Source organism: Cajanus cajan, chromosome 6 (assembly GCF_000230855.2).
Source record: "Cajanus cajan strain Asha chromosome 6, NIPB_CcT2T_4, whole genome shotgun sequence".
Lineage (NCBI taxonomy): Eukaryota > Viridiplantae > Streptophyta > Magnoliopsida > Fabales > Fabaceae > Cajanus > Cajanus cajan.
In genome coordinates, this window is record NC_138522.1 from 59,380,462 (window position 1) to 59,408,207 (window position 27,746).

Here is a 27,746-nt window from a genome sequence, read left to right on the forward strand (position 1 = left end):
CCATCTCTCATCAAAACCACACCCTCGGAGCATGAACAACAAGTAATCCTACTCCACAGAGTCACATGCCTTTTCATAATCAATCTTCATAAAAAAATCGGCTTCTTATATTTCTGAGCATAATCAATAGCCTCGGCCGCAACTAGAACACTATCCAACATATGTCTACTAGGAATAAAAGCAGACTGGTTCTCTGAGATAATTGATGGAAGAATACCACGCAATCTATTCGCCAATACCTTCGAAAATTTTATACAAGCACCCAAGCAACGAAATAGGATGAAAATCAGTCATACCTTGAGGGCAGGGAACCTTGGGGACCAAAGCCACAAAATAAGACAAAAGAGCCTTTGGAACCTTCAAGTTAGTATGAAACTCAGCAAGCAAATCCATCACATCCACCTTGATAAGAGGCCAAAATCTCTTCAAGAAAGCAAAATTAAACCCATCAGGTCCTGGGCTTTTGTCGCCATCACTCTCCCTAATCAAACAACACACTTCCTCCTCAGTAAAGTCACCAACCAACCTTGCATTTTGTGCATTAGACAACACAGGAAAACCAACAAGTGACAATTGTGGTCTAAGCCAACTTCTATCTTTGAAATGCTCCTCAAAATATGACCTCACAACCTTTTTCATCTCATAAACCTCCTCTACCATTCGCTCACCTATCTTCAAAGCAATAATCTGGTTACGTCGCTGCCTTCCCCTGATACAAGCATGAGAGTATTTGGAATTTAAATCACCATATTTACCCCAACGAACTCGCGCCTTTTGAGATAACAAGCTTAGTTTGTTCCTCCGAGCACACCAAATACCATCTACTAGCTCCTTTTGCCTAATCTTTTCTGATTCTGCAAGAAAGTAATCCTCATTCTTCGCATCCAGCTCCTTTAATTCCTTGGTCAGACTTTTTATCTTGGTATCCACATTACCAAACACGTCGACGTTCCACTTCTTTAGAGTATTTTTCACATTCAAGAGCTTTCCTCTTAATCTCTAGGCGGCCCATGTACCTTGGACCTGTTTCTCCCATGCAGACCTCACCACACCCTCAATACCACTATGTGAAAGCCAACAATTATTAAAGCGAAACGGTTTAGGACCCCAGTTTAGTACCTTGTGGTTCAAAATCAATGGACAATGATCAGATACATCACGTGGAATCACCTCCACATATCCTGCGCCCCAGTGAGCACTCCAAATTTCTGAGACCAACACCCTATCCAACCTACTCATCATAGAACCATCACTTTTAAACCAAGTAAATCGCTTCCCAACTAGTGGTATATCAATCAACTTCATATCTCTTATAAACGAATTGAATTCCTCCATATCCCGTACACTGTATTCACCAATCACCCATTTTCTCTCATCTTGTCTTCTCACCGTGTTGAAATCCCCAACTATACACCATAAACAACTCCCAAAACCACGCTTAGACATGATTATCTCTTCCCACAACCGCCGCTTATCCACCAACTGACAGTATGTATATTTGGGGAGATTTTACAGAGAAAAAAATTAAAAGAGAAATAAATGAGAAAACAAGAGTTTTTAGATGTTTGAAAAAGGAAAGAAAAAAAATGTATTCAACATTAAATATTTAGAATAACATATTTATCTTTCTATATTGAGTTATATAAATAATTGAGAATAAATATATCTTTTCAATACACTTTTTCTATATTCTTCTACTTTTTTCTCATTTCTATCTATTCAAAATTACAGATAAGTTAAAAAAATATCAATTTATTTTTTATTCATTCTCTTTTTTTTTTCTTATTTCTTTCTACTTTACATATCTCTTTGAAGAACAAAATTTAGAAACAATGTCATAAGTGTTGTTTTTACTATTATTCTATTATAATATATCACTTAAATATTTTTTTCATTTTTTTCATGTCATATTAGTAATTCAAGAGACAATTATTATTGCTCCCATTGACTTTCTTTCTCTTACTAAACACTCCCACTAAAAAATCTCTCTTTTTCTTCATGATTTCACGGAATTTTTTTGGTTACTTTAAATTAGAATATCTAAAAAAATAAAACTTACAAACAACGTCATAAGTGTTGTTTTTTTGAGTTATCTTATTATAACATGCCACTGGATATTTTTTCACATCATATTAGTAATTCAAGAGACAATTGTTATTGTTCCCATTAACTTTCTTTCTCTTAGATTCTCTTAATAAACACTTCTTGATAAAAACTTCCTCTTTCTCTCCATGATTTCGTAAAATCTTTTGTTACTTTGAAATAGAATACCCAAAATCATAGACAGTTCTAGCATATTCAGAGAAAAGTGAGACTATTAACAATGAGTTCAGCAAAACATTAGATCTCATTATCAATAATTTATAGGCAAATCCTTATAAAGTAAACACTTAAATCCTCAACAAGTAAATCTTTACAAAGTAACTACATTTGTTCTTTCTTCTGAGTTAATTTTCGCTGCTTGGGTTGAAGCTTTCAAACTTCCACGATACTAGTCAAGAGGAAGGAGGTTGCTAAAACCTATTTGAGTAACATGGTGAAAGATGTGGTTATCACTGTCCCTACTCCAACAACACATAGAGACAAGTCATGAATGATATGGGCAAAATTGCAAGTTTAAGCATGTCAAAGATCATTAATGAGCTAACCACATTTGTTATCACTTGGAAGGGTGGAGAGAAACTGAACATAACGTGTCCGTATTTGATTTTCGTTAGTGAAGAAAGAGTTAATAGAATATGACGTGGAAAAAATATCCAGTTGACATGTTATAATAGAATAACAGTAAAAATAGTACTTATGACATTATTTGTAAGTTTTGTCTTTATTTGAACAAAGTATAACATTGTTATTATTAAAAAAAAAAAACTTTACAATCACAAGTATCACTATTATTTTTTATAAAAATTAAATTTAATACTAAAAGATTTATAATATTCACGCATCATTTTTCAACTAACTAAGTTAGACCTTTCTAGTTCACATGTATCATTATATATGTTTTGGCTACTCTTATTGGAGTTTCAAACAAAGTATAATAAATACATTCAAACGATTAATTAGATGGACAAAACATAGGTATAATTGATGTTGTTTTTTTAGTATGAATTGAAATTTCACATTTGTAATATGCATTTACATTTAATGCAGATCTTAGGTGCAACTACTCTAATTAGAGAATCATTGTACTTAAATTTTGTTCTAATTAGATTACTTGGTGTTTGTAAAAGTAAGTGCAATATATAAAATAGTTTAGGTTTTCTCATAAATTTATACAAGTTGCATAAGAAAAAATCGAGTAAGTGTGTTAGTTGTTGTTAATTTCTTGATCTCAAATTTGATTCTCAAGGATAAAAAAATGAAATATTTTGAAATAAAAAATAGAAGAATGAACGTTATATAATAAATATTTCTATCATTCCTATATGTACGAATCTTTTGAGAAAAAAAAATCCGTTTTTATGACTCTTTTTAAATTATATATTGTATCACTTATTTTTTTTAAAAACTACTCTATGATTTTTGTATTCATTAAATAATAAATACCATAAATTAATTAAATAAATCCATTCTCTCTAGTGACATATGGATAAAATAACTAACATATTAATTAATTAAGTAAAAATAGTGATATGATGAGTCTCTAACATTTTAAGAGAAATTTTGAAAAATAATATAATTCTTTTAAAAAATTTAATATTATTAATTAAATTAATCAACTTTCATGATCAATATGTGTTGGAGATAACACATCATCCAAAAATAAAGATATGAAAATGTATATAAGTATGAGACAACCTATTCTTATAAAATCAATTTGTAAGATGAAATTTGATCTCCATTTATATACATTATTGTGACCTTATTTCTCGATGTGTGAAATCGTCAACACATCCCATCATGTTAAGGATTGAACTTTGAACGTGAAGTTTGTAGAATTAGATATCTGCAAGTAGTTCAATAACAAATAGTTTAATAAATCCAACAACATTCATTAATATAAATCCTGGTACCATCTTAAAAAGTAGGGCTGAGTTCAATTTTATAGGGTTAAAATTAAGTTCATAACCCACTTTCTTGATATGGCATTGTTAGAACATTTTACATCATCTAAAAAAATATCATAATAGTGCATATAAATAAAAAATAATTTTTATCTTATAAATCGATTTTATAAAATTAAATTAGAGTCTAATTTACTTTTAATGACATCTATTGAATTAATTAAAAATATCATATGAATAAAGGCGTGATTTTCAATGTCTTCATTGTTTTTTTTACCGGTACTCAAGTCTTCAATTCTTTTGCTTTTTTTTTTTTAAAAAAAAAAGTCTTCATTTCTTTTGTTTATAAAGTCAATTTCTAGAATATATTTCCATCATCTTCCGATTTTAAGTTTTTTTTTTCTAGTAATATTTAAGTCTTCAAGTATTATGTATATATAATCATAGCAATATTTATACATTCTCATCATAATTCTAAAATGCTTTAACTTTAATTGCTTTATCTTCAAATAAACTATGTGCCCTTGTGATCCATAGTGAACTTATTCAAATTCACATTTTTTAAAACCTTTCCACAAAAAAATATAAAATAAAATTGGAAGCCCACATAAATATGTTTAATTACTCTTCTTTAGCACAAATAGTTCTCTTTAAAATAGAGACATATCTTTCTACTTTATTCCACAAGTTAATTTCTAAGTAAGGAATGGTTAATATACGGGCTAAATATATTTTTAATTTTTTAAAATTTGATTCTATTTAATTTTAGTTTTTCTATTTTTTTTCTTGATTTTAGTCCTCTAAATTTATATAATACATATTTTTAATCTTATTTCAAATACTATTAAATTTTGTTGTCAAAATAAATCATCTCAACACTCAAATCATCATTAATTTTACTCGCATGAAATTTTTTAATTAAAAATATCAATTATTTTAAGATTAAGTTAAGTTTTAGGGTAAAAACTATTTTTACATTTAAACTTTTTACTTTTCAAGGGTCTCTAATTTTTGAAAGATAACATCTTGAAGCTTGAAGAAGGAGAAAAATGAATGTTGTTAATTTGCATGTTAAGGTTTTGAGAGCCGCTGAGATTGAAAGGATGTCATTGAAAATTTGAAATTTAGAGTTTAGAAGGTTGCTACAATGGTGGTTGAAGAGAAAAAAAACTTTACTTTGAGTTTATGAAGTTTTTTTTATTAAAATTTGGTGGGAGACTCTTTATTCAAATAAAAAAAATTACTGAAATTTTCATACATATATCTAATGATTGTTAATTTCAATTGGACGAAAAAAATTCATTGTTACCACCTCCAATACTAATTATAAGTAACAAATTGAATTTTTCTTTGATCCTAATTGTAAATAATAATCATTAATTTTAAAAACTACTCAGAGTTAAACTTCTTTTATATCCATCATTTATTATTTATTTTATTTCTTATGTATTTACTTATAGTTAAAATTGAATATAACAATCACTTAAAGTAAAAAATATATTTAAAATAAAACTTTAATTTATGATAAAGTTAATTAAAAGTAATTATATTAATTATTTTTTTTATTTTCATGATTTATCATATATTACTTATAATTAGGATCGAAGTAATATTATTTTTAAAAATAATATTACTAAATTAAACTAATTAAATAAATAAAAAAAATTGCCTAAATTCATACAAACAAGGCATGTGACATATACTAAATTAATAAGTCCTCCAAATTATGAGTGTAACTTCACTAAAAAGATACGACAATAGCATTAATTAATTATTAATTAAATTTCTTAAAATTAAACCCCACAGCCACACCCTGTCTCTCTCCTCTTTATATGTAAAACGTTACGTCCCAAAGTCCCATGTCACACTCTGTGTGGAGAGTTAAAGTTAAGCCTCAAACTAAAACTAGTTGTAGAGAGAGAGAGGCTTTAGCACACGTTGGGCGTTGACCTTATTACATATATAATAAACTACAGTACTAAGAGACACACAGAGCGACAAACACGGGTGTGAGTGTGTGACGTGTGAACTATCAATCACAACTTGTTCCCCAATTACTTTCTGGCCTTTCCGCCATTAAAACTTTCCACTTTGTAACTGAACAACAACACTCGGTACCAAAACAGTATAATTACTTAAAAAGAAGTAGTTAATAATAATAATAATAATAATTTGGGGGCATCAATTGCCATGCTTTGGTTCTGTCACCCTTAAAGATTATTGTTGTTATCCCATGCTTGCTTGTTAGCGTTTATCCTCTAGGTATGTTCTTTTTCGATTTTCACCCAAATGTAGATATCTGTGTTATGGTGACTGAAATTTAATCTTTTGCGTGCGTTTAAAGCATCTATGTATGTGCAAAAATGTTTCATGTTTCGTGATTTCCATACGTGTCCAGTTTTTCACAATCAGCTTTCACTGGCTGCTGAATGCTGATTGTTTTCTTAGTTACATCGCCAGTGACCAGCAATGTGGGAATCAGGAATCTCATTCTGTGTTTTTCTGTGTACCAAATAAACTGTTATTGACTTATTATTTATTGATTATTAAAACCGGTGTCAGATTTTTTTTATGGTTCTATGTCAAATGAGAGCAGGTTTGCTAATTATCAATGCCTCAAATTCCTGTTTTCTACAAGTTCACGCCGAAATTCAGTAAAACAGTCATTTTTTATTTTTTTAACTTTTATGCTTACCAAAGTCATTGACTGCTTCTGCTTCTGGTTCCTGTTTATGTCTTTCTTATTGATTCACTCTCTCTGTATGTTTGTGTCTCTTTTTCTCATTCATATTGCTAGTGCTAATGCTTGTGGTTACATGTGTCATGCAGGGACACAGTAAAGTGAGTTCTGCAAACAGATCAAAGATGGTCCCAATTGACCATGGTTTTGATGACAGGCACAAAAAAGGAGACATTTCATTTTCTGCACAAGGTTCCTTCAATTAGACTTTTCTTGTGGTTTAAGTCTGTCCCCAATAATCCCTTTGTTGATAATTTTCATTCTTATTTTGGTCTTCCAGACTCAGGACAAGTCGATTTGGAGAAAGAGGAAAAGGTCATAACTCTAAGAGAACTTCTAGAGGACTGCATTATAGACACTGACAACTCTGATCAACCACCTGAAGTGGCTGTTAATTGTCCAAGCTTAAGAACACGATTTCACCGGAGCAAGCTTTCTAAAATATGGAAAATAAGACCAATTAAGAACCTACCATCTTTTCCACCAAGTTGTGTGCCAAACATAACAAAATCTAAAAGCAAAACCATTGGAGGAAACCCTGTTCTATACAATTCCAGAGCTTTGGTGGATTTCAGCCTCTCTGACCTGAGAATTGCCACCAACAATTTTAGCAATGGTTTGTAGTCTAGCCCTGGTTTTCACACCAATTGTGTTTTTAGTATCCTAGTTAATAATAATGTAGTTTGATTAGGATTAAGAGTTGAGGACATACCAATCAAGATAGAATTATAATTAGTTAATAGTAGTTTGTGTTTGGTTTAACATATCAGATCCACATCTGCAAGTAAATTTATGTCAAAATTGTGACAGTTGCGTAGAAGCAAGTATTATTTGCTTCCAAATTGACATGTGTTCGGGGCCTTGGGCTTCTAACGCCGCGGATAATATAGTATCAATAAATGAAAAAAAAACGTGTTTTATCACGTTAAAATAGAAATTATTAATTATAATTTTTATGTTTTAAACGTGATTTTCGCTTGTATTCATGTTTTGGACGTGTTACCAAACGCACATTTAGTGACAAAAGATTTAGATAGATGTATGAAGACTTAACTTTAATTTTCTTTGTCGTTGTTGTAATCTTTTCTGCAAATAAAAAATATGGATAATGTATTATAATGTCGCATCAGTGGATATACTAGACAAGATACGTTTAGAAAGAAATGAATGCACTAGACGACAATTAGGATAACACTTGTTGTAAAAAGGATGATAGAACTTACTTTAGGTGGTTTAGGCATATATGGAAAAGACTTATAGAAGCCATCGGAAGATGAGATTTTTCCATTATTATAATTAAATATTTTTAAGTCTACACAATTTTCTATTTTACTTATAAGTTTTGTTAAGGATTGTTTATGTCAGAAAAAGTAAGTTATACATACAAATGATATTTACTTGTTAGTTTAAACATAAGTTGCTTTTTACTTTACTCAATCATAGATTAGTTAGTTTTTGTATTGAAGTATTTGTAACACTTTTAATGTGTGTAAAAATGACTTTAAAATCCAAATATATCATTAGTTTTGCTTCCCTTTATACATTTGAGTTTATCAGTTTCTTTCAGAACCTTTTTTATTTAAGACCGTCCACCAAGACTGTCCAGTACCAAAGTCCACTGTTTTTATGTTCTGTTTTCTAAGAAAGGCCCCCATAGGGTAATCCAATTGCTGTAGGAAGAGAAAAACTATAGGCGAAACCTTTAGGAAGTATTTGGAAGTCAATAATTTGTTTATAGATATATCAGAAGATTATGCCATCATTTAATCCATTTTGCCAACCTCACCTAGTGAAAAAAGCTTGGTTGTTGTTATATACTTTGATTGATTTGAAAGTATTTCCTTTGAGTGGATATGCCATTTCTTTTTTCTGAAAAATGACATCAATTTCACTCTGTAGAATTTACTGTGCCTTTTTCTTGTAGAAAATTTTATTGGAAGAGGTGGCTATGCTGATGTTTTCAAGGGTAGCCTCCAAGATGGGCAACTAATAGCAGTTAAGCAACTGAACAAAGGCACTCCAGAAGACAGGACCTCAAGTTTTCTATCTGAGTTAGGTATTCTTGCTCATGTTGATCATCCTAACACAGCCAATCTTATTGGATGTGGTGTAGAAGGAGGAATGCACCTGGTCTTCCAACTATCTCCACTGGGAAATTTAGGGTCTCTTCTTCATGGTGTGCACTTGGTTTTATGTTTTGTACTGTTCTCCTATGTGAAACCTTTCTGTTTAAATGTATTTATGTATTGATTACTTCTTATTTTGTAAACAAATTTTTTAGTCAAAAAACCAGCTGAAATCTCTAAAATTAATCTGTCACAAACATGCTCTTTCTCTTTCATGAAATATTCAGGTCCAAATAAAAATATATTAAATTGGAGTAAAAGGTATAAAATTGCTTTAGGAATAGCGGATGGCCTCCTCTATCTTCATGAGATTTGCCAAAGGCGAATCATTCATAGAGACCTTAAAGCAGAGAATATTCTGCTTACAGAGAATTTTGAGCCACAGGTACTTACTAATTGTGATGTGGATTTTAAAGCTTTGCTTCTGGATCCCCTGCTGATAGAGTATCGCTGTATAAGTTCGATGCCTATATTTTATCTGGTTTATCACTATGACTAATTGAGAATTTCTCCAGATTTGTGATTTTGGGCTAGCAAAATGGTTACCAGAACAGTGTACTCACCATAATGTATTGAAATTTGAAGGCACAATGGGGTAAGTAAACATATACATATAATAAACAACTAAGACTATGGTTTGAGAATTGTCATTACCACTTATTATTTAATTGACAGGTATTTTGCTCCTGAATATTTGATGCATGGCGTAGTAGACGAGAAAACTGATATTTACTCCTTTGGGGTCCTGCTTTTGGAGATTATATCTGGGCGTCGTGCATTGGATCACTTGCAACAAAGTATTGTGTTATGGGTAAGTCATTGTCCTAAATGCTGGTAGTCATATATTGTCCTAAATTACTACCTTAGAGGCCTCAGCACACTGTGATTTCTTGTGTTGTAGGCAAAGCCTTTATTTGAAGCTAATAACATCAGGGAGCTTGTTGATCCTTCTCTTGGTGATGATTATGACCGGGAACATATGGATCGTGTTGTTTTGACTGCATCTCTCTGTGTTGAACAGTTTCGTATCTTACGCCCCACCATGAGTCAGGCAAGTGTGCAATCTATGATGTTGCATTATTGTAATCTTTTAAATGAAAATAAACTATGAATTTGTTTGGATATAAACTTATAAGTGTTTTTAAGAGTCTCTATTAAAAATGAAGAACTTTTTTCAATAGAGGAACTTTAAAAAACATTTCTACCTTGGATTCAAACACATCCTAAGATATTGTTAACTATTGTAACTAGTTAACTTTGGTTAAATAACATAGGGGGATTACAGTTTGAGACTTTTTCTATTATGATGACTTTGTTGTAGAAGCTTCACCTTTTAGGAGAAGATTGATCACATTTTCTCTGTTGGCTGCAGATTGCAATACTGCTAAGAGGTGATGACTTTGTGTTGGAACATACTCAGAGGAGTAACAATATCCTCATGAGTACAACTCAACAAACTACCTAAGTGATCTCAGTGAATAATAGCAGTTTGCATTGGGAGGGAACATCATATTCAAAACTGTTGGTTGTGTTACATGGATAAATACTATTTGATGAGGGGAGGAAATGGGAGGGAAAATGATGGGTTTAAGTCCTCTCCCTCAATTTTCTTCTTGCTTTTACTATTAGGGAATTCTGCTTTCCTTATTTCTTCCCTAGAATCAAGGAGTGCAGCAAAGATGTACATCTTATAGTATCTACTTCTTGATTTAATGGAAGAAAGAGAAGGGATGATAAAACTTACTTTCAGTTCTTTGTAATCAAAATTTTAAATTAAATGATGAAAAGTTAATGATGTTTTAAAACTATGGCAAAATTTTGGTTTTAACCTAACTCTACCTGTTTTTGCTGGTTAAATAGCTTGACTTGTTAGATTTCACCCATTTTAAAATCTCTATCTCTCTGCATTATTTCCCTAGGTTTAAAATTTTCCCATCCTTTCTCTATTATTTGTCCTCCCAATTTTTTCATTTCTATTACAGCAGAAGGTTAGTAGTTGGTTAGAGGAAAATGGACAGGAGTATAAGGGAGGAAGAGATTTTTATAAACTTTTCTTATTTGATTCAATTTTTAAAAAAGGAGGGAAGGAAAATGGAGAGGAAAAAACTCCTATTCATCTAATTTTAGCTCCTTTTAATATAGGAAAGAGAGGAAAGAAATTTTAAAATATTTCTTGTCTAAAATATCTTTATTTATATTTTTAATTCAAAATTTTAAGGGTATTACAAATTGATTTTTAAAATTCCTCTCATTTTCTTGTAAACCTGGGAATCAAACAAGAAAACGTTTTTTCTTTCCATTAAAATCTCTTCCCAAAGCCAAAACAGAATTTCAAATCTCTATCATCTTTTACCCTCCCCTCCCCTCCATTCCATTGAATTAGACATACCGTAATTTCATATTTGAGAAACTTGATGATAAAAAGTTAAAAATCTTGATCTAAGTGTTGTCAAAATTTCCTAATATTGGAGGAGAAATTTTATCCTTTTCATTTTTCATTTTCTTCCCTCTACACTTTTAAGCTAAATAAGAAATTAATATTTTTTTATTCTATTTCCTTTTGACAAATTAGTGTGATAAAATATATATTTAAAATTATTTTTACTTTATTAATAAACATTTCTATATAATCTTCTTAACTAAAACTTTTAACAAATAATTTTATATAAAGAAACTTTAATTGAAAAGGTTAATCTTATTATGATGTAAATCTTTTTCGTTTGAATAAAATTATTTCTTAAAAAAATATACGTGATCCTTGAAAAGAAAAAGTAATTTGGACAATCTTAAAAACTATTGAAGTAAAAAATCACAATACAAAGCCTTAAATTGAAAATTTATAAAGTAAAAATCATGAATAAATTTGGGAATAAAAAATTTAACCTAAAATCGCACATGCAAACCTGTAAAATGAAAAGGGTCTCAAACTAGAAAATCGAAAGTCATCTAACATCAACCTCGATCTTCGATTACATACTCAGACAGGGCGATGCAACGAAGGGAAAGGAAAGAAAGAGAGTGAACAAAGAAGGGGAATGGAGCAAGGGTGAGAGGAGACTGAATTGAGATATTTGGGCTTTGGCCTTTGAGCCTGACAATTCTAAAGTCAAATCTTTTTAATGGTAATTTAAAACATTTAATGAAATAAATTTATTATAGGCGTTAACTTTAATTAAAAGATATATATAAAAAAAATCAAACGGTGAAGTAACATTTTTAAGTATTTATTATTTCAAAATTATAATATAAATAAATTAATATTTTAAGTTAAAATAATATGTGTGTGTGCACACTACAAAAAAGTTGTAAATTTTGGATCATTTAGTGATCAAGTTATGATAAGATAACTATCTCATCATTTTGTAGTCAATTGTTTGAACTAATAAGATATGATTTGTTTATCCTGTTACCTAATATATCTTGTTAGGGTAGCTTGATTCTTATCATGAAAGAGTGTTAAAATAGAAAGTAATATTAATAGAAAAATCACTTTCTCTCTTCATTTGCTCTCATTCCCACCACCCTTACCACCACAATTATCATCATTATTTTTATTATTATTATCATCACTACCACTTCTATTGTCAACATTACTAGCATTATTGTCTCTATCACATTATCATTGTTATCATTATTTTCATTATCATTATTTTTATCATTGTCATTACCATTATTATAATCATTTATTCGTTGTCACCATCATTTCACTACAATTACATATATCATTATCATTATCATTGTCATTACCATTATTTTTTACATTATCATTATTGTCATCACTTATAATCATTGTCATCATCACTACTATTATTTATCATTATTATCATTATAATTGACATCATCGTCATTATCATTGTCATGATCATCATTCCTACTTATTATTACTTACTCTTAATCAAATACATGACAGAATAACACAAGAATTTTATCAAATGTGCACCAAACATTGAATGAATTAAATCTTATCTTGATTTTATTTCATTATGTCCTTATATCTTATTCAATTTTTTTTATCTCCACCCAATGAACCTTAAGCAAAAATATATTAAAAACTAAAAGAACTAAAGCATTGGAATTACTCAAAGGTCTTAATTTCATACTCCATAATATTAAATTTCATATAAAATTTTAACTTAGATTAATTTAGATATATATTCGAATTATATTTAATAACTTTAAATTAATTTCAGCAAAACTCAAACAAATGAGATGAAATGAAAAAAGGTTGTACTAAGTATCAACAGAGGTTGAGTCACAGAAGAAATTAGTCTCTCATAACACAGTAACTCAAAGTTCAAATACCCATTAGGTGAGAGATGTTTATGTTTGGTACCCTGCTATATTATAATGAATATTCCATCCGAAAGATAATATATGTGAAAAAAAAACTGGAAAAGATTACTCCTAGTTTATGATATTTTGAGAGCATTTCGTGTGCAGTCAAGCTTGATTGCATATATAATCGTTCCATTGTAGCATCTCCAATGTAGTTCTTGAGGTAATAAGATTCTTAACTCATTTTTAGTAGATCTCACTGTGCTACATTAGATCGATTTAAAAACTTTCTACTTTGGTAGTACAATCTTCTAATAACTTAAAATGGGTTTAATATATTATCTCACAAAATTTTTTTGATAACAAGAACTTGTTGCTTGTATAAGAATACATTCTTACTGCTGAAAGCTATGTCAACCAGCTTTTTCAACGGAGATCATTAGTAAGATCTAATTTTTAAACAAAAACTTTAAAATCTCAGTAATTTCCTCATGAGTGCTAAAATGACACTATAGATTGAGCAAGTCAACTGCTAAAAATATTATAGGTGAAGAAAACCCATAATGGGACACATTTTAAGATGGGTTGACAAAGATGGAGATAAATCATATCTTTGTGGGACCTAATATATAAAATAATAATATAATACGAAGTTAATTGTGCAAAAAAGAATAATTAGAGTTTATTTGTTAGAGAGAAAAAAATTGAATTGCTTAGATTATCAAAATGATGATATGACATTGTAAAAAAGTCAAAATATTATTAAAAATATGTGCTTAGCAACTAACTTTATACTTGATTGTGAACATTTCTCATGAGGAACCAATACATGACATGCCCAATTATGAGCAATTTTTTCAGGAAGGTTCCTGTGGAGCGACAAGGACAAAGCTGAGATAGATTGTGACTGATGACATGCATGGTGGTGTATTTAACTTCTCTGAGGAAGGTATGCATTCTGAAATGGTTTACATTTTGATTTTGTACGTGGAATTTAGTTTTTAGCAATTGTTGCTTTCTGATCGTGCATCTATATAGTGGTGTGTAATATAAGCACTTGAAGATGTGTATTACAAAAATAGGAGCTATTGAGAATAATTTCCTTTACATATATAGTAATCACCTTACCTGTATTATTCATGTTTTTCTTAGAATTACACAACGTTTCTTGCAGGTTCATGAATACTTTTTGTTTTTTCATGTGTGCCAATCACTTCAAGTTGTTGTAAAGGATTTATTGATTGACAAAATGTTGCTGACTATTGATTCAAGGAATTTTCAAATGTCGCTCACAATATTCCTTTGCAGGAAAATGATTATTATTATTTTTTTCTAATATTCCTCAATTTACAAATTATTTGTGTGGGCACTGGGCAGGTTCTTATGTTTCTCAAATATGTTATCTTCATACCATTAATCTAAAGGAATTAGAGTGGGGGGAGGTTGGGAGGGGAGAGAAATAGGAAATACAAAGAAAGAAAGAAAGAAACTAAGAACATGAAATAGTTTGTTACCTGTTTCTTTGCACTCAATTTGTGCATGATTGTTTATTTCTCATAAAACACTTGGTAGATTCAAGAGATTTATTCGTTGTCAGGAAAATAAGAAATATGGTCCTTTAAAGGTATATTTTTAAATATTGTTTCTTCTGATAACGAATTTGTAGTGTAAGACCTTGGGATAATGTAAGTGACTAGGTTCTCCACCAATAAGCCACTTTTTCCCTTTCAATGCTACCAAAGTAATGTTTCTTAGCTTATTAATTTATATTGGCTTTTATTTTGGATAACTTTACATTGCCTTATTACTGTTTGAGAGTCCAATATGAAATACTACTAGCATATATTGAGGTCGAAGAGAATTGAAAAGACTCAGATATCAATATACCAAAAGAAAAATTAAAATTGCTTATACTTTTAATTATGAACAATAAATTAGATTTTTTTTATCATAAATATATTTACCAATTATTAATTTTTAAAGTTATTTAAAAATAATTTTTTTATACTCTTAATTAATTATTAACTTTATTTCTTATACATTCACTTATAACTAGTATTAAATATAACAATTATTTAAAATAAAAGATATTTTTAGAATAAAATTAAAATTTATCATAAATTAATTAAAAATAATTAATTTATTACTTTTGTTTTGTCTTGATGATTTCTCTTATGTTGCTTATAATTAGGATTAGATAGGATATTCACTAATCATAGAGTAAATCGTAATGACATTCCTTAGTGTTTTTGTAAAATTGCACATAATCCCATTGTTTTTTTTTTTAAAACATTTAGGTTGTGTTTGAAATACACGTTAGAACGGGATGAGATGAGACATATGAGTTATGTTCCCTGTTTGATAAAATTAAAAGAGAGAATAGAACATGACACTGTTAAGTCTCAATTTTACCTCTTTTTGGATGAGACTTATTAAACAAATTCCACTCATCCTTTGAACCATTGCAATATAATTGTTCTCTTTTTGGTTCATTTTGTGTGCAGATATAACTAACCCAAATTCATCTAACAATACCTTAATCCACCTCATTTTTTGTGCAGGTATTGAGGAAGAGTGGAAAGTTGAAGACTCTTAGGATTGGAAACCTAAGAAGCTAAGGAGCAGAGAAGAGGCTCTGCGCCGGGCTCAATATAACCTGCGCTGGGCGTGACAAAAACAGAGTATTTCATCTCTGCCAGGAATTAAGCCGGGCGCAAAAGGAATTAAGCCGGGCGCAAAAGGAATTAAGCCGGGCGCAAAAGGAATTAAGCCGGGCGCAAAAGGAATTGCGCCGGGCTTGTGTTGAGACAGAGAGTGCTTGACTTCTCTGGAAGAACTTGCGCCGGGCGCGAAGAATTGTGCGCCGGGCGCGGAACCCTAATCTGATCTCCCAGACTCGTATTTGAAGCCATTTTCGGGGTTCTTTCCCCCCATTCTCACATTGGGCGCCTCCAGGAGCTGCGGAAGGGATTCCCAGGGCTTGGGATCGTCCGTGTGCGGATCTTTCCTTCGGTTCTTCATCCTCCTTTCATCTCTATTTTGTATTTGCCCTCTTTGTTGAGTGGTTTCACCCATTTTGTGGGGTTAGATGTAGCCAACATACTCTATTGTAATCCTTACGTTTTCAATGATATATATATTTGTTGTTTCATTCATTGTTGTGTTTGTTTCTTTGCTTAATGCTTGCTTTGGATTGATCACCCTTTACATGATTTAAGGTTCCATTGAGTATTGGGAAATACCTTTGAAATTAGTTCTGGAACATATGCCTAGTGGAGATTGTATCTAGGGATAGAGCTTGACCCATTAGTAGTCTTAAACCCTAGCCCGTAATGCGGGTGTAGGTATTGGGTACTCAAGGGATTGATATTCAATATCCGCACCTAGGCTCTTTCTCTAAGGGATTAGGTTTGAGTAAACTTATGGGTTGACTAAGCAATGAATTCAACAAGAGATTAAGGATACATTAGTGTTACGTTCGGTGAAATCTGACCCCCACAACCTCACAATACCACAATACCATTCCTTACCTTTTCCACTCACAAAACAATATTTATTTACAGCTTTCATTCCAATAGTCACAACTTTGCATTCACTGCACAAACTATGAAATTGGAATTATTCTTTAGTCACGAATAGTCAATAAATGCTTATATTACCTTCTAATCCCTGTGGATACGATATTTTTACTACTTGAACGGCCGGTATACTTGCCGTGTTTGAGACCGTTGATAGAATTAAACGAAATTTCAATTATAACAAAAGTACTTCAACGGAAATCTCAACAGACACATGATTAAAATAGTGAAACACTTTTGTTCCCTAAAAAAAGGTGAAATCAACTGTAACGAGACATGACATTTTATAAAATATTTTTTAATGACAAAATTATCATTCCTTATCTTTATAACTCTTTCACCGCACAACCAATTAAAAAATGAAATCCTTGTCGCAATCCTTTTTTGTTCGGCACTGTTTGCTGCTCTTTTTCCCTCTCCTTGCATTGTTTATTGCTCCCACTACCTACAAGGACAAAACATTTTTTTCCTCTTTTGTTGTGCTATTTGCATAATTAAAATTTTGTGTTTTGTCATTTACATCTATAAATTACTGATCATTTGAATTATTATCATTTGTTAATAGAGAGAATGTTAGACTCATTCAAATCAAATCAATTTTGTTATATATATATATATATCAACACGTAATTTAGTATATTTTTTTTAGTAAATTTGGTTTGTGTGACTATTGAATTTGTTGTCTGATTTTATTTTGGTTTTTAGTATAGGCATTGGATGGAACATTTTTGTATTTTGACATTCTTTTATTGTTGGAGGATGTACATTAACATTCTTGCAATTTTTGGGGCAACACTTATATTGGTTGGTGAGTTTGTGAAAAAAATCAAGAATGATCTTTAGAGCAAAATAATCACATTAGAGATATTGCACGAGGCGATGATAAAATTATAAGAAGCAATGATAGTAATTGTATATGGGAATTGAGAATGTGTGGGAACACCTTTGCTAGATTGTGTGAGCTATTAAAAGTCCAAAAAGGTTTGATAGAGGATGGAAAAGTATTGATTGAGGAGCAAGTTGTCTTTTTTCTAAATATATTAGCCCATCATAAGAAAAATCGAGATATTCAAGTTACATATTATAGGTCAAGAGAGACAATTAGTAGGTATGTCCAAAATGTCTTATATACTATTTTGTGATTACAAGATCTTTTATTTACAAAATGTCCTACACTTACTAGACTGTTTCTTAAGATGAAAGTAGATGATTGAACAAAATTTGCTCATAAGATACTTATGGGTTGAAGCATACATTATTACAAAGTTTTATTTTATTTTATGGTGTTTTATTTTATTTCCTATGATATTAAAACTTTATGTTTTATTTTATTTTTTGACATGAGAACAATGTCATTATTGTTATGATGAATGCATTTATTTAAAACTTTACAAGTGAAATTTTTAATATTATTTTTTTATTTGAAACTTTTTTATATAATAATAATATATTTTATAAATTATATTTTATCAAATATTTCAAATAACTAAGATGATTAATATAAGGGTAGAAAAAAATAAGAGATTAAAGTGCAATCTCATAAAACTTTAATATATATATATATATATATATATATATATATATATATATGTTGGAATGTGAATTTCAAGGAGAAGAGAATAATACTTGTGAAGCCAAAGAAAAATTATTGTGATTCAACAAGTGCAAAGAATTTTTATTATTAATAAATTATGTGTCGGCGATTGTTGAATAGAAGTTGTGAAGAAATTTAGTGAAATGTGAATAAAGGATTAGAGGCCCCGTAAGGAACAAGGAAATGATCCAACCTACCGACATGAATGGCCTCAATTGAAAGAAAATGGGGACTAAAATGCCTCCTTAAATAATAATTTGTAAGAGCAAAAAGAGAAAAAGGAAAACAAATTGAGTTTGATGTTCAACAGTCTCATCAATATAGAAATAAGAAGGCTTTTGGGTCTACACCACCTAATTCTCTAATTGATGGTACCTTTAAATTTTAATTATAGTCAGCTGGGTCACACAACGAGTCTGAACTGACTGTAATTGAATTTAAAGGCATGATTGTTCGATCATTTTTTGAAATAGGGTTTCAACATGTTTAATTTGAATTAAATTCTCTATAAGTACTTATAAAAGAAAAATTAAAAAAAAAAACTTTTTTTCAATACCAAATTAATTTTAATTTGAGATAAACTTGTTTTATTTTATTTCCTTATCTTATAAGTGTTTCTAAAAAAATACTAAAAAAGAATCTAGATACATTACGATCTATTATTCTTTTACTATTTGTTCTTAAAAATTGTTTTAAGATATATACTTACATTTCTAAAATTTATACTCTTTTATTTATCAAAATTATAATAACATCACTAGGATTTGAATATAAATTTTGTACGTATTATTTTAATTTTCTATTGTCGATCCTAGTGGTTTAAAATGATGGTTTTGTGAAATAATTGGAAATGTTATTATCAGTTAAATTAGAAATGTTTGATTAACATTCAACTTTTTTAGAAATGTTTTCATTTTTTTTTTAAATCCTGATGGGGAAAATACTTGATAGAAGGATGTAAATAATTTTCATTCTCACACAGAAGTAATATGCTTAGCTCTTATTGTGGGGGAAAAAAGCAAAATACAAGCGTGTTTTTTTTTTTTGAGAATTAATGTCTAAGAATATTGTTTCAATGCTGTATCTGGAATGAGAGTACATATTTTCTAGTTCACTTTCACAAAATAGCTTTACAAACCTTAGAACAATTATATTATTGGATGTTCGAATATTGATTTGTGTGTAGATTTCTCTGCATTTGTGTCGTTTTTATATTCTCATGAAACTAGGCAATTTTTGGCTCTCTCTCTAGACTATAGTCTCATGAAGACTAAGGCAAGTTTGACCTTTCTATATCTAATCTTATTTGGATTCGTTATCAAGAGTAAGATCTTAGTTTAATTACCTGAGATGTGCTAAATATTGTTTACCAACTTTGTAAAGATATTGAAAATTAATGTTCCATCTTAGAAAGAAGCCACTGACAAATTGACATTCTTTCTTGGCCCATGTTTGAAAATTTTCTCTTAAAGCAAAAACATGTGATCGATTTGATGTCTGAATTTGAATTTGTAGCCAAGCATTGCTTTGTTAATTTTCACTTTGTAGTTCTAGTCAATTTCAATAATCAATAACCGTAGTCTAAAAAGAAAGAGGGATGGCCTAAGGCGTAATATTCTTATCTATGGCAATAAGATTTTCTTTTCTTCTTAGCTTACTTTTGAACATCTGAAGTGACTTGTGGAGGCAATGTCACGTGAATACAAAATTGTGATTGTGATCCAAAATTTTCATTGATGGTTTGGCACGTATGTAAGTATGATAAAGATGTTATTTAGAAATGTCATATCCTTTTAATAATATAATTTAAGTCTAAATATGGTTAATCCTTATAAACGAGTGAGTTTTGATTTTTTTTATAAACTTTTTCATCTTATAAAATGAGTAAAACTTAATTTTAGTTCTCGTAAAATATTTTATTTTATTTCACTTCTTCAAAATTTAAAATTAATATTTTAATTGTTAATATTTATTTTAAAGATTGATAGTTTTTTTTAAGGTATCAATATCACATGCTAACATTGTAATATAAAAATTATTACGTGTTACTTGCAATGATCACTTTATCTTTATTGAACAGATAATTAATAAACAAATATCACATAGTATTAGAAAATAAAGATAATGATTTCAGCTTTTTGAGGAATGAGAATTAAAGAGATTTTTTTTCAAAAATTATAATTAAAATTCACTTATTTTACATGAATTAGAAACATGTTTTAATCTAAAATTTATATTTTTAATTTAAAAATAAATACATATTTCACTTTAAATTATCAACACAATTGTTGAAAAGGTATAAAGTTATACTTTATTTAGAAATGAGTAGTGATATATATAATACGTATCAGATACCTTGTTTATATTTATTATTTCTCCTTGTTGCTCTTTTTTGTTTTCGACATCAAATCACTTATTATAAATTATTTATTTTTCTCTCTTTTTTATGTGTCAATGAATGGTTTTCCCGGCTTTGGATATTGATTAAGAGACGTATCTTTGTTGTTTTCTTTGAGTTCCCGTGGCAATGTGCAGTAGTAATTAACAGCTAGAAATGCATGAAATAATGGTTCCACACAGTGACAGTGGTTGTCCCCACTGTTATGGATTGGCATGAAGAACAAGAGGTTGATTTCAAGTGTGGTCCATTTGGAAGTGTTAAAAATCTCCAATTATTGACTAACATATGTTGTACAGCTTTTATTCCACTTCTGATACCTCCAAATCCAATTCTAATGAGAAAACCAAAATAGACAAGGTACAGCTTTGTACCGTCGCATGAATAACTCGTCTCAACTTGGGACCCAACACCCCAAGGAACCATGTTCTACTGCTTCTGTTCACTAGTCAGCGCGCAGATTTTTGTTGTTGCCTTCTAATCACACACTCACTGCTTCAGACAGCTCGTGCTTACTCTCGCACGCCACAACATGCCACCATTTCCTACTGTTCAATCTCTCACCTTAATAAATGCATGTTGTAAAACATTTGTTTCCTAAGATTTACAAAATCATATGCAGCATAAGATTCGTTAATTGAAGATTGGGGTTATTTTAAATGTCTTAAAACATGTTAGAAACAGTGTACAAAACAAAAATAAGGTAAGTTGTTCCCACTCCCACTCCCACTCCCACCTTAGTTTCTGACACATGCAAATGCAACTCAGTTTGCAGTAGAACATAATGCGATTGGTTACACCAAAATTGTGAAGAAACGAAATGCTTTTTGTAGGTGCTGTACTTTCCAGTGGCATAAGAGATACTGCAATGCCTTAGAAATTATTATGTGATCTTAGGTTATGTAGCTTTCTAACTAATATTTGCATGATCTATAATCAAATGTTAGATAGATAGATGTGAAATGGAAAATAAATTGAAATTGAAAACAGAAGAGTGAAATAAATGGAAAATAAATTGTATGTAATTTTTAAATTTAAACAAAGGAAAATTGAAAAATATTATAAATAAAAAATGACTCACATATAAATATCATTGGAATATAAATAATCTCTCCACAACATATAACGTACAACTAAACTTGCTTTGTTATAACTTTGCCTCTATATATTTAAGTTAGATTTTCTCTACTTTAAATTCTTTAATTAAATAATAATGTGTAGATATTTATTTAAACTGGTGAGAGAGTCATTTTATGCCTCTTAATTTTTAAATTAAAATTAAATAAGAAAATAGATAATTGAGTGGATGGTTGTAGATAGTTTTTGAGATTGTGAAAGGTTATAATGTGAAGGACTGAAAATGTCTTGATTTTTTATTTTTTTCTTAGCAATTAAGAAGTAGAATATATTAATAGAAGATATTAATTATTGAAAAGAGAATCCACATATTATCATTTAGTATAAATTCTCTTTGCTAATTTTCGGAGGTCACGTTGCCCCCAGTGAATGTCTCCACTAGGTGAACAAAGGGTGGAGTCTTTAATAAGTTTATCTTATAAAAAATCTTAGATAGACATTACTTGCCCAATTACTTATCTATCTCTTTAGTGGTATTGTTGATGTGAAATATTTATTAATTTTTTTATAACTAATTTATATTAAACAATTTATTATTTATATTTAGTAGGGATATTTCTCTTCTATTCATGTTTTCTTTGTTCATAAGACCTTAAATTGAAATCTTACTAAGAAATTTAAACTTACTAGCTTACACTAATAATTTGTTGGTTCTAGCCAACATATTTCATTTAATAATTAACATGTACTTTTTTTGAGTGTAAAAATTTGGTACATTATTTTTTCATGCTTTAGTCCATTTTCATTATATATACTAGCAGGTTATGCTTATCTTTAACAAGAATTTACAGGTTGGTAGGAAGTGAGAGGTTCAGTTTTTTAAAATGGCACTACCCCAACAGACAAGTAAGGAGGAATGGAATAAAAAAACAAAGTCATTTTTTCAGAAAAAAAAAAAAATAATAGAAGGAGGCAAAATTGAATTAGAGAAGGGAATGGTGAGACAGGCAATAATTCCTGACTGAAAAAGCTGGACTGTGACACTGTGTTAATTAAACTTGGAAACCTTCATTGTATTAAGGTTAATGATACGTTATTAGTTGGAAAAGTAAACCATTAGAGTCTCGTGAAAAGTTTGAAACTTATAAAATATATTCTTAATATTTTATTTTATTATAAAATTTGTTTTGATTCTTACTTTTATAATATTTATTTCATTAATTTAATTTTAAAATGTTATTACTCTTTTAAAGTAATGATCGTTTTCAATTTCATATAATTTAAATTCTTATCTTACTTATTCAATGTATGATGAATGAATGTTAAAATTAATATGTTTATTTTTTTATTAAATTCATTATTTAATTTTTTAAAATAAATTCATAATTGTTTAAAAGTTTATTTTTATATATTATATAAAACATTTTAAATGTTAAATATCTTAAAATTAATTTCATAATTATACTTTTACTCTTTTAGAATATTATAATATTTTAATCTATTATAATTTCATAATTTGCACTAATTTACATGAATTTTACTCTTCTAAAATGGAGATGTGTACATTAAAAGAATAAAGTGTATTTGTAATTATTATTTATAAAATCAATAATTAAAATTTATGATAAAACTATTTTTTTCAAAATGAAATTTAAAATTAATTATAATATTAATGGTTGATTTGTTAGTTAATGATTATTATTAAACTTTATTTTTTAAAATGTATTTTTTTTTTACTTTATAGTTTAGAGGAGTTATATCCTTTATATATTGGGTTTGAATTAATTCTTAATCCTTTGAATCCATATAAGCACAATGAAAATTTAATAAAAAGACGATATAAAGAAAAACTTTAAAAAGAGATTAAATAAGAAATCAGAATATTTTTAAAAACAACTCAACCTGTAAACTTTCATTTGAGTTACGTATGCATTCAATCATTTACGTATTTAAAACCATTTATATCCATCAAACAAAGGCAAAGGCCAGCTTGAATCGAGTTTGAATTTAAAGAATGAATCGCACATATACAATTTTTGTAAGAACAGCTCATAAAAAATAAAATAAAAATAAAATTGGTGTTTTTGTATAATCAATAATTTTTTTTTTTAAAAAAATTATCCAATTTTGGGTTTTTAACATTAATTGACATTAAACTCTTAACAAAATCATATAGTTTAAATCAGGGTCTAATTTAGAGTAAGATTTACTATAAAGTTTTTAGTTTATTCTAATCTAATCTTAAATCATTGGTTGATGGGGAAGCAAAGAACAGAAACACCGGAAGTGACAACACTAACAGGTTCCATCATGTATATAAAAAACCACCATATTGAGTCCCATAACATAAGCAGTTATATGAGAGTTCAATTCTCCACATATTTTGACATTAACCAAATCTCCATCTAAACATTAAATTATATAAACTTAAGATCTCGAGTGTTTGCCAAAATCTTGAGAGAACAACAATGAATGGTGTGTCTCAGATGCAGAGACAGTTGGCTGAATACACTTCAACCCTGTTTGAAGAAGTAAGTATGTCATACAATTACCAACACAACACACATTCAAGGGAAGCAGAAAAATAAAGTCTCATATATATATATATATATATATACATAAACTATGTATCTTAGTATCTTACTATATTGTCTTAGTTACTCACTGCATCTATTTTCTGCTGTCTCACTGTGTGTGTGGTTTTGAAAAGGGGTTCCTGGATGATCAATTTTACCAGCTTCAGCAACTTCAAGATGAAAGCAACCCTGAGTTTGTGGTTGAAGTGGTGACTCTTTTCTTTGAGGATGCAGAGAGGCTTCTTAGTGAGCTGGCAAAGGCACTGTAAGATTAATTCCTTATTCCTTGTTTGTTTTATGGTTTGGACCAATAGAGAATCACTTTCTGAATGCTGATTCATCCAAACACAGAGGCCAGGAAAACATTGATTTTAAAAGGGTGGATGCTCATGTTCGCCAATTGAAAGGCAGCAGCTCCAGGTAATAATATTCTTTACCACTACTTTCTTCTAGAAAAATAATTACAGTATCAACCGATCATAAATTATTATAGATATAATCTTTACGATAATTATTATAACAAACTTACTAAATATAATGATTTGTAATTAAAGACTAATATAAAACTATTTTTCACTCTTAATGCGTACGCGTAGCTTATTTTCTCTTTAAAACATATATGGTCTATTGAAATTTCACACAATACTCTTGTTTTTTTAAGCATACAGCGAGTCCATTTACAACAGTACATTATATATAGTGTGTTTGGAGCAGCTTCACAATAAATAAAAAATCAATTAACTTTTAACGATCAAGTTAAAGCAGCAAATAATTGTTAATTTCTACTTTTTTGATGATACCACCATGACTTTATGGGGTAGAATCAATTCTCAGTGGTATTCAAACACATTAGTAATATATTCATCAAATAATGTGTTTCTTTAGTAACAAGAAGCATTAAAAAGACATAAACATGGTGCGAAATCTCAAGAAATCATGTGATGTGAGTGTATTTTGGCCAAAACTTACAGGTAAAAAATGTTCACTAGAAGCCTCATAGCATACATATAGCGTAGTCTAGTCAAAGGTTGTACAACTTGTGGTGTTGGTGTCTTTTCTTGTACATGCATATCCATTTGCTGCACCATGAGTAGCACCTTTTTAGTGAGTGTGTCATTGCTTCATCTCACTACTACTCTAGTAATGTGTAACTGTTGCAACTTGCAAGGATTAATTGATACTGTGAGAGAATCAAATGTGATAAAGAGATGTTGGGTAGCTTAGCTCCATTGCAAAAACATCAGCCCCAACATAACTAACTAAATTAAGAGTGATATAAATTTGTCACCCCCACTGAGAGGAAAGCACATAAATTCAAAGATTGATAGCGTGTTTGAATTCGCGTCAGAAAATTATGTCTTGCTGAATTTGACGCGGAAGTAACATATAAAAGTTTCTGATTTTCACGTTTTGGACGCACGTTAACTTCAATAAACGTGAATCCAAACATGCTATGAATCACCTTTCCTATTACTTAAAAAGGGAAAGAAAAAGAGACCCTTAAAACGGAGAAATTATTATATGGTTTGAAAATACCATGTGTTGTCGCGATCCATCTTAACGAGATATGTAGTTGAATTTTATTTATTCTTTCTCATAAATTGAAAATTTCAGCAACATGTGTTACATGAAGATAGCAAAAAAAAAAAAATCCAATCTCAAACTATACAATAATTTCTCATCAACTTAAATGCATTCTTAATTCATCAAATATGAGATATTTATTTATGTTTTATTCAAATGTTACCATAAATTTATCAAACAAAACTCAATTATCATTGAATGTGGTGTATAAGATCTTTTTATTAGTTAAAATATCATATTAAATCTAATATTATACAACTAATTTAATTTGTCATTGTCATTAGGTTCTAAGGTACAAATTAAATTTAAATTATAAAAACTAAAAAATAATTTAAAATTTAAGAGATAGGGAATAAATATATTCTTAAATTTAAAAAACTAAAAATATATTTAAATTTCTCCCTCTTAATGAACATATTCTCCTCTTCTTCTTCCTTCTACAGCTAGCATAATTTTTAATAACATCCATTGTGTTATTTGAATTTCAAAAGATTGACATAGTGTATGATACCGAATGCAATTATCTATTGTCTAATATACTTTCTTTTTTACTATACACTTGTTTCAACGACAAAAAAAAAAAAGTATTCTTCCTAAGGTATGAACATAACGGTGGAACAAAAAAAAAAGTGTTTTGATAAGGTTTCTGGATTGTTGGGAAATACAGCATTGGAGCACAGAGAGTTCAGAAGGTTTGCATTGCCTTCCGAAACTACTGCGAGGAGAAAAACGTTGAAGGGTAAGCGTCAAAATTGATCAATGATCATCAAGTTTTTATATACTATGGATACGAACTTTTCAAAATACCATGTCTAGTCACCTGCAAGCTTTTGCAATTTTTTAAAATAAATTTCAAATACGCTAATGAGAAAATAAGGGTTGGTATATTCAGGTGTCTTAAAAGCTTACAGGAAATCAAACAGGAGTGTTCCCTGGTCAAAAGCAAGTTTGAAATTCTCTTCAAGGTAAGGATAGTATTTATTTTTTTTTTCCTTTTTACCTTGTCTGTGCAAAGTGTTTACTAATTTGGCTAATAATAAATTTTGTTAATAATCAAACTTGATATTAAATTTATAATATCCATGCACCTTCTTTAATCAACTAAATAGACTATGAATTAAAAGTGTATAATATGTATATATAAATGTATAATAAATTTTAATTGGTTTATAATTTAAAATTCTTTACTCTAATAATAAAGTTTTCATGTCTCCTTATATTTCTACTTATCTGATTATAGATGGAGCAGAAACTTTTGCCGCAGAGGATTCGGTTACCAGGTAGTGATTGATAAGGGGCAGGGATGTTCATACTGCAATTTGGAAATTGCAATAATCACAACTCCATAAGAGAGCAAGCTTCATGTACAATCTACATACATGATGGACATTCCTCTGTTCTAATTTTCTCATTGTTTATGATTTTGTCCACTCTACTATTTGTGCAATATTTTATAAACTGTCTTTTATCTTTGTCAACTAAGCAGAAATATATGGTACTGTGGATGATGTTTTTTTTTAATCTTAATAATATGTTGCATTGTTCTTATTTACTTAAGGTGCCAAAGTTGAATGCTACATTGAATCATTAGATTCTGTTTAGCGTTGGGTAGTATTAACAAAATATTAAGTTTTATTACAGATATTGTAATTTTTAAAGATAAAAAAAAGTAGAATGCTACATTATGATGATAATACCTTAATAAAATGGTTTTTTTTTTTTTTCTTTCTCTTGAGCGTCAAACTTATGGTTAGGAATGAAAAAAAATGGTATCTACTAATGTTTGTTTATAAA

At 29.3% G+C, this 27,746-nt stretch overlaps 2 protein-coding genes and 2 long non-coding RNA genes across 5 annotated transcripts; 3 read left to right on the forward strand and 1 right to left on the reverse strand.

The window, feature by feature from the left end:
- Window positions 1-6,791: 6,791 nt before the first annotated feature.
- Window positions 6,792-10,678, forward strand: LOC109789909 (receptor-like cytosolic serine/threonine-protein kinase RBK2). Of its 2 annotated transcripts, XM_083059146.1 has the most exons (8): window positions 6,792-6,936; window positions 7,025-7,360; window positions 8,669-8,920; window positions 9,098-9,255; window positions 9,386-9,465; window positions 9,546-9,681; window positions 9,772-9,921; window positions 10,243-10,678. In XM_083059146.1, exons 1-8 carry the CDS (start codon window positions 6,807-6,809, stop codon window positions 10,333-10,335), a joined length of 1,335 nt encoding a protein of 444 aa, XP_082915272.1. In that variant the 5' UTR covers window positions 6,792-6,806; the 3' UTR covers window positions 10,336-10,678. The 2 variants fall into 2 exon arrangements, with proteins under 2 accessions (XP_082915272.1, XP_082915271.1); XM_083059145.1 differs by having other exon boundaries at window positions 6,871-7,360.
- LOC145949370 (uncharacterized) lies at window positions 8,657-11,910 on the reverse strand. Its single transcript, XR_014427565.1, has 2 exons — window positions 11,774-11,910; window positions 8,657-9,934 (listed from the first exon to the last, which is right to left on the reverse strand). It is a non-coding gene; the product is annotated as an uncharacterized LOC145949370 (long non-coding RNA).
- A 40-nt stretch (window positions 11,911-11,950) lies between these two features.
- Window positions 11,951-16,296, forward strand: LOC145949371 (uncharacterized). Its single transcript, XR_014427566.1, has 2 exons — window positions 11,951-14,094; window positions 15,707-16,296. It is a non-coding gene; the product is annotated as an uncharacterized LOC145949371 (long non-coding RNA).
- Window positions 16,297-24,126: 7,830 nt separating this feature from the next.
- Window positions 24,127-27,504, forward strand: LOC109789921 (histidine-containing phosphotransfer protein 1). Its single transcript, XM_020348976.2, has 6 exons — window positions 24,127-24,323; window positions 24,503-24,633; window positions 24,720-24,788; window positions 26,620-26,691; window positions 26,845-26,917; window positions 27,193-27,504. Exons 1-6 carry the CDS (start codon window positions 24,261-24,263, stop codon window positions 27,241-27,243), a joined length of 459 nt encoding a protein of 152 aa, XP_020204565.1. The 5' UTR covers window positions 24,127-24,260; the 3' UTR covers window positions 27,244-27,504.
- The last annotated feature ends 242 nt before the right edge of the window (window positions 27,505-27,746 follow it).

Bases quoted from the DNA above. Each gene is read 5' to 3' on its own strand.
- LOC109789909 (XM_083059145.1), top strand. From the start codon at position 6,886: ATGGTTTTGATGACAGGCACAAAAAAGGAGACATTTCATTTTCTGCAC. The intron at 8,921-9,097 runs GTGTGCACTTGG...TGAAATATTCAG, and splicing joins TTTAGGGTCTCTTCTTCATG to GTCCAAATAAAAATATATTA. The intron at 9,256-9,385 runs GTACTTACTAAT...GAATTTCTCCAG, and splicing joins CAGAGAATTTTGAGCCACAG to ATTTGTGATTTTGGGCTAGC.
- LOC109789921 (XM_020348976.2), top strand. From the start codon at position 24,261: ATGAATGGTGTGTCTCAGATGCAGAGACAGTTGGCTGAATACACTTCA. The intron at 24,634-24,719 runs GTAAGATTAATT...ATCCAAACACAG, and splicing joins AGTGAGCTGGCAAAGGCACT to AGGCCAGGAAAACATTGATT. The intron at 24,789-26,619 runs GTAATAATATTC...TGGGAAATACAG, and splicing joins TTGAAAGGCAGCAGCTCCAG to CATTGGAGCACAGAGAGTTC.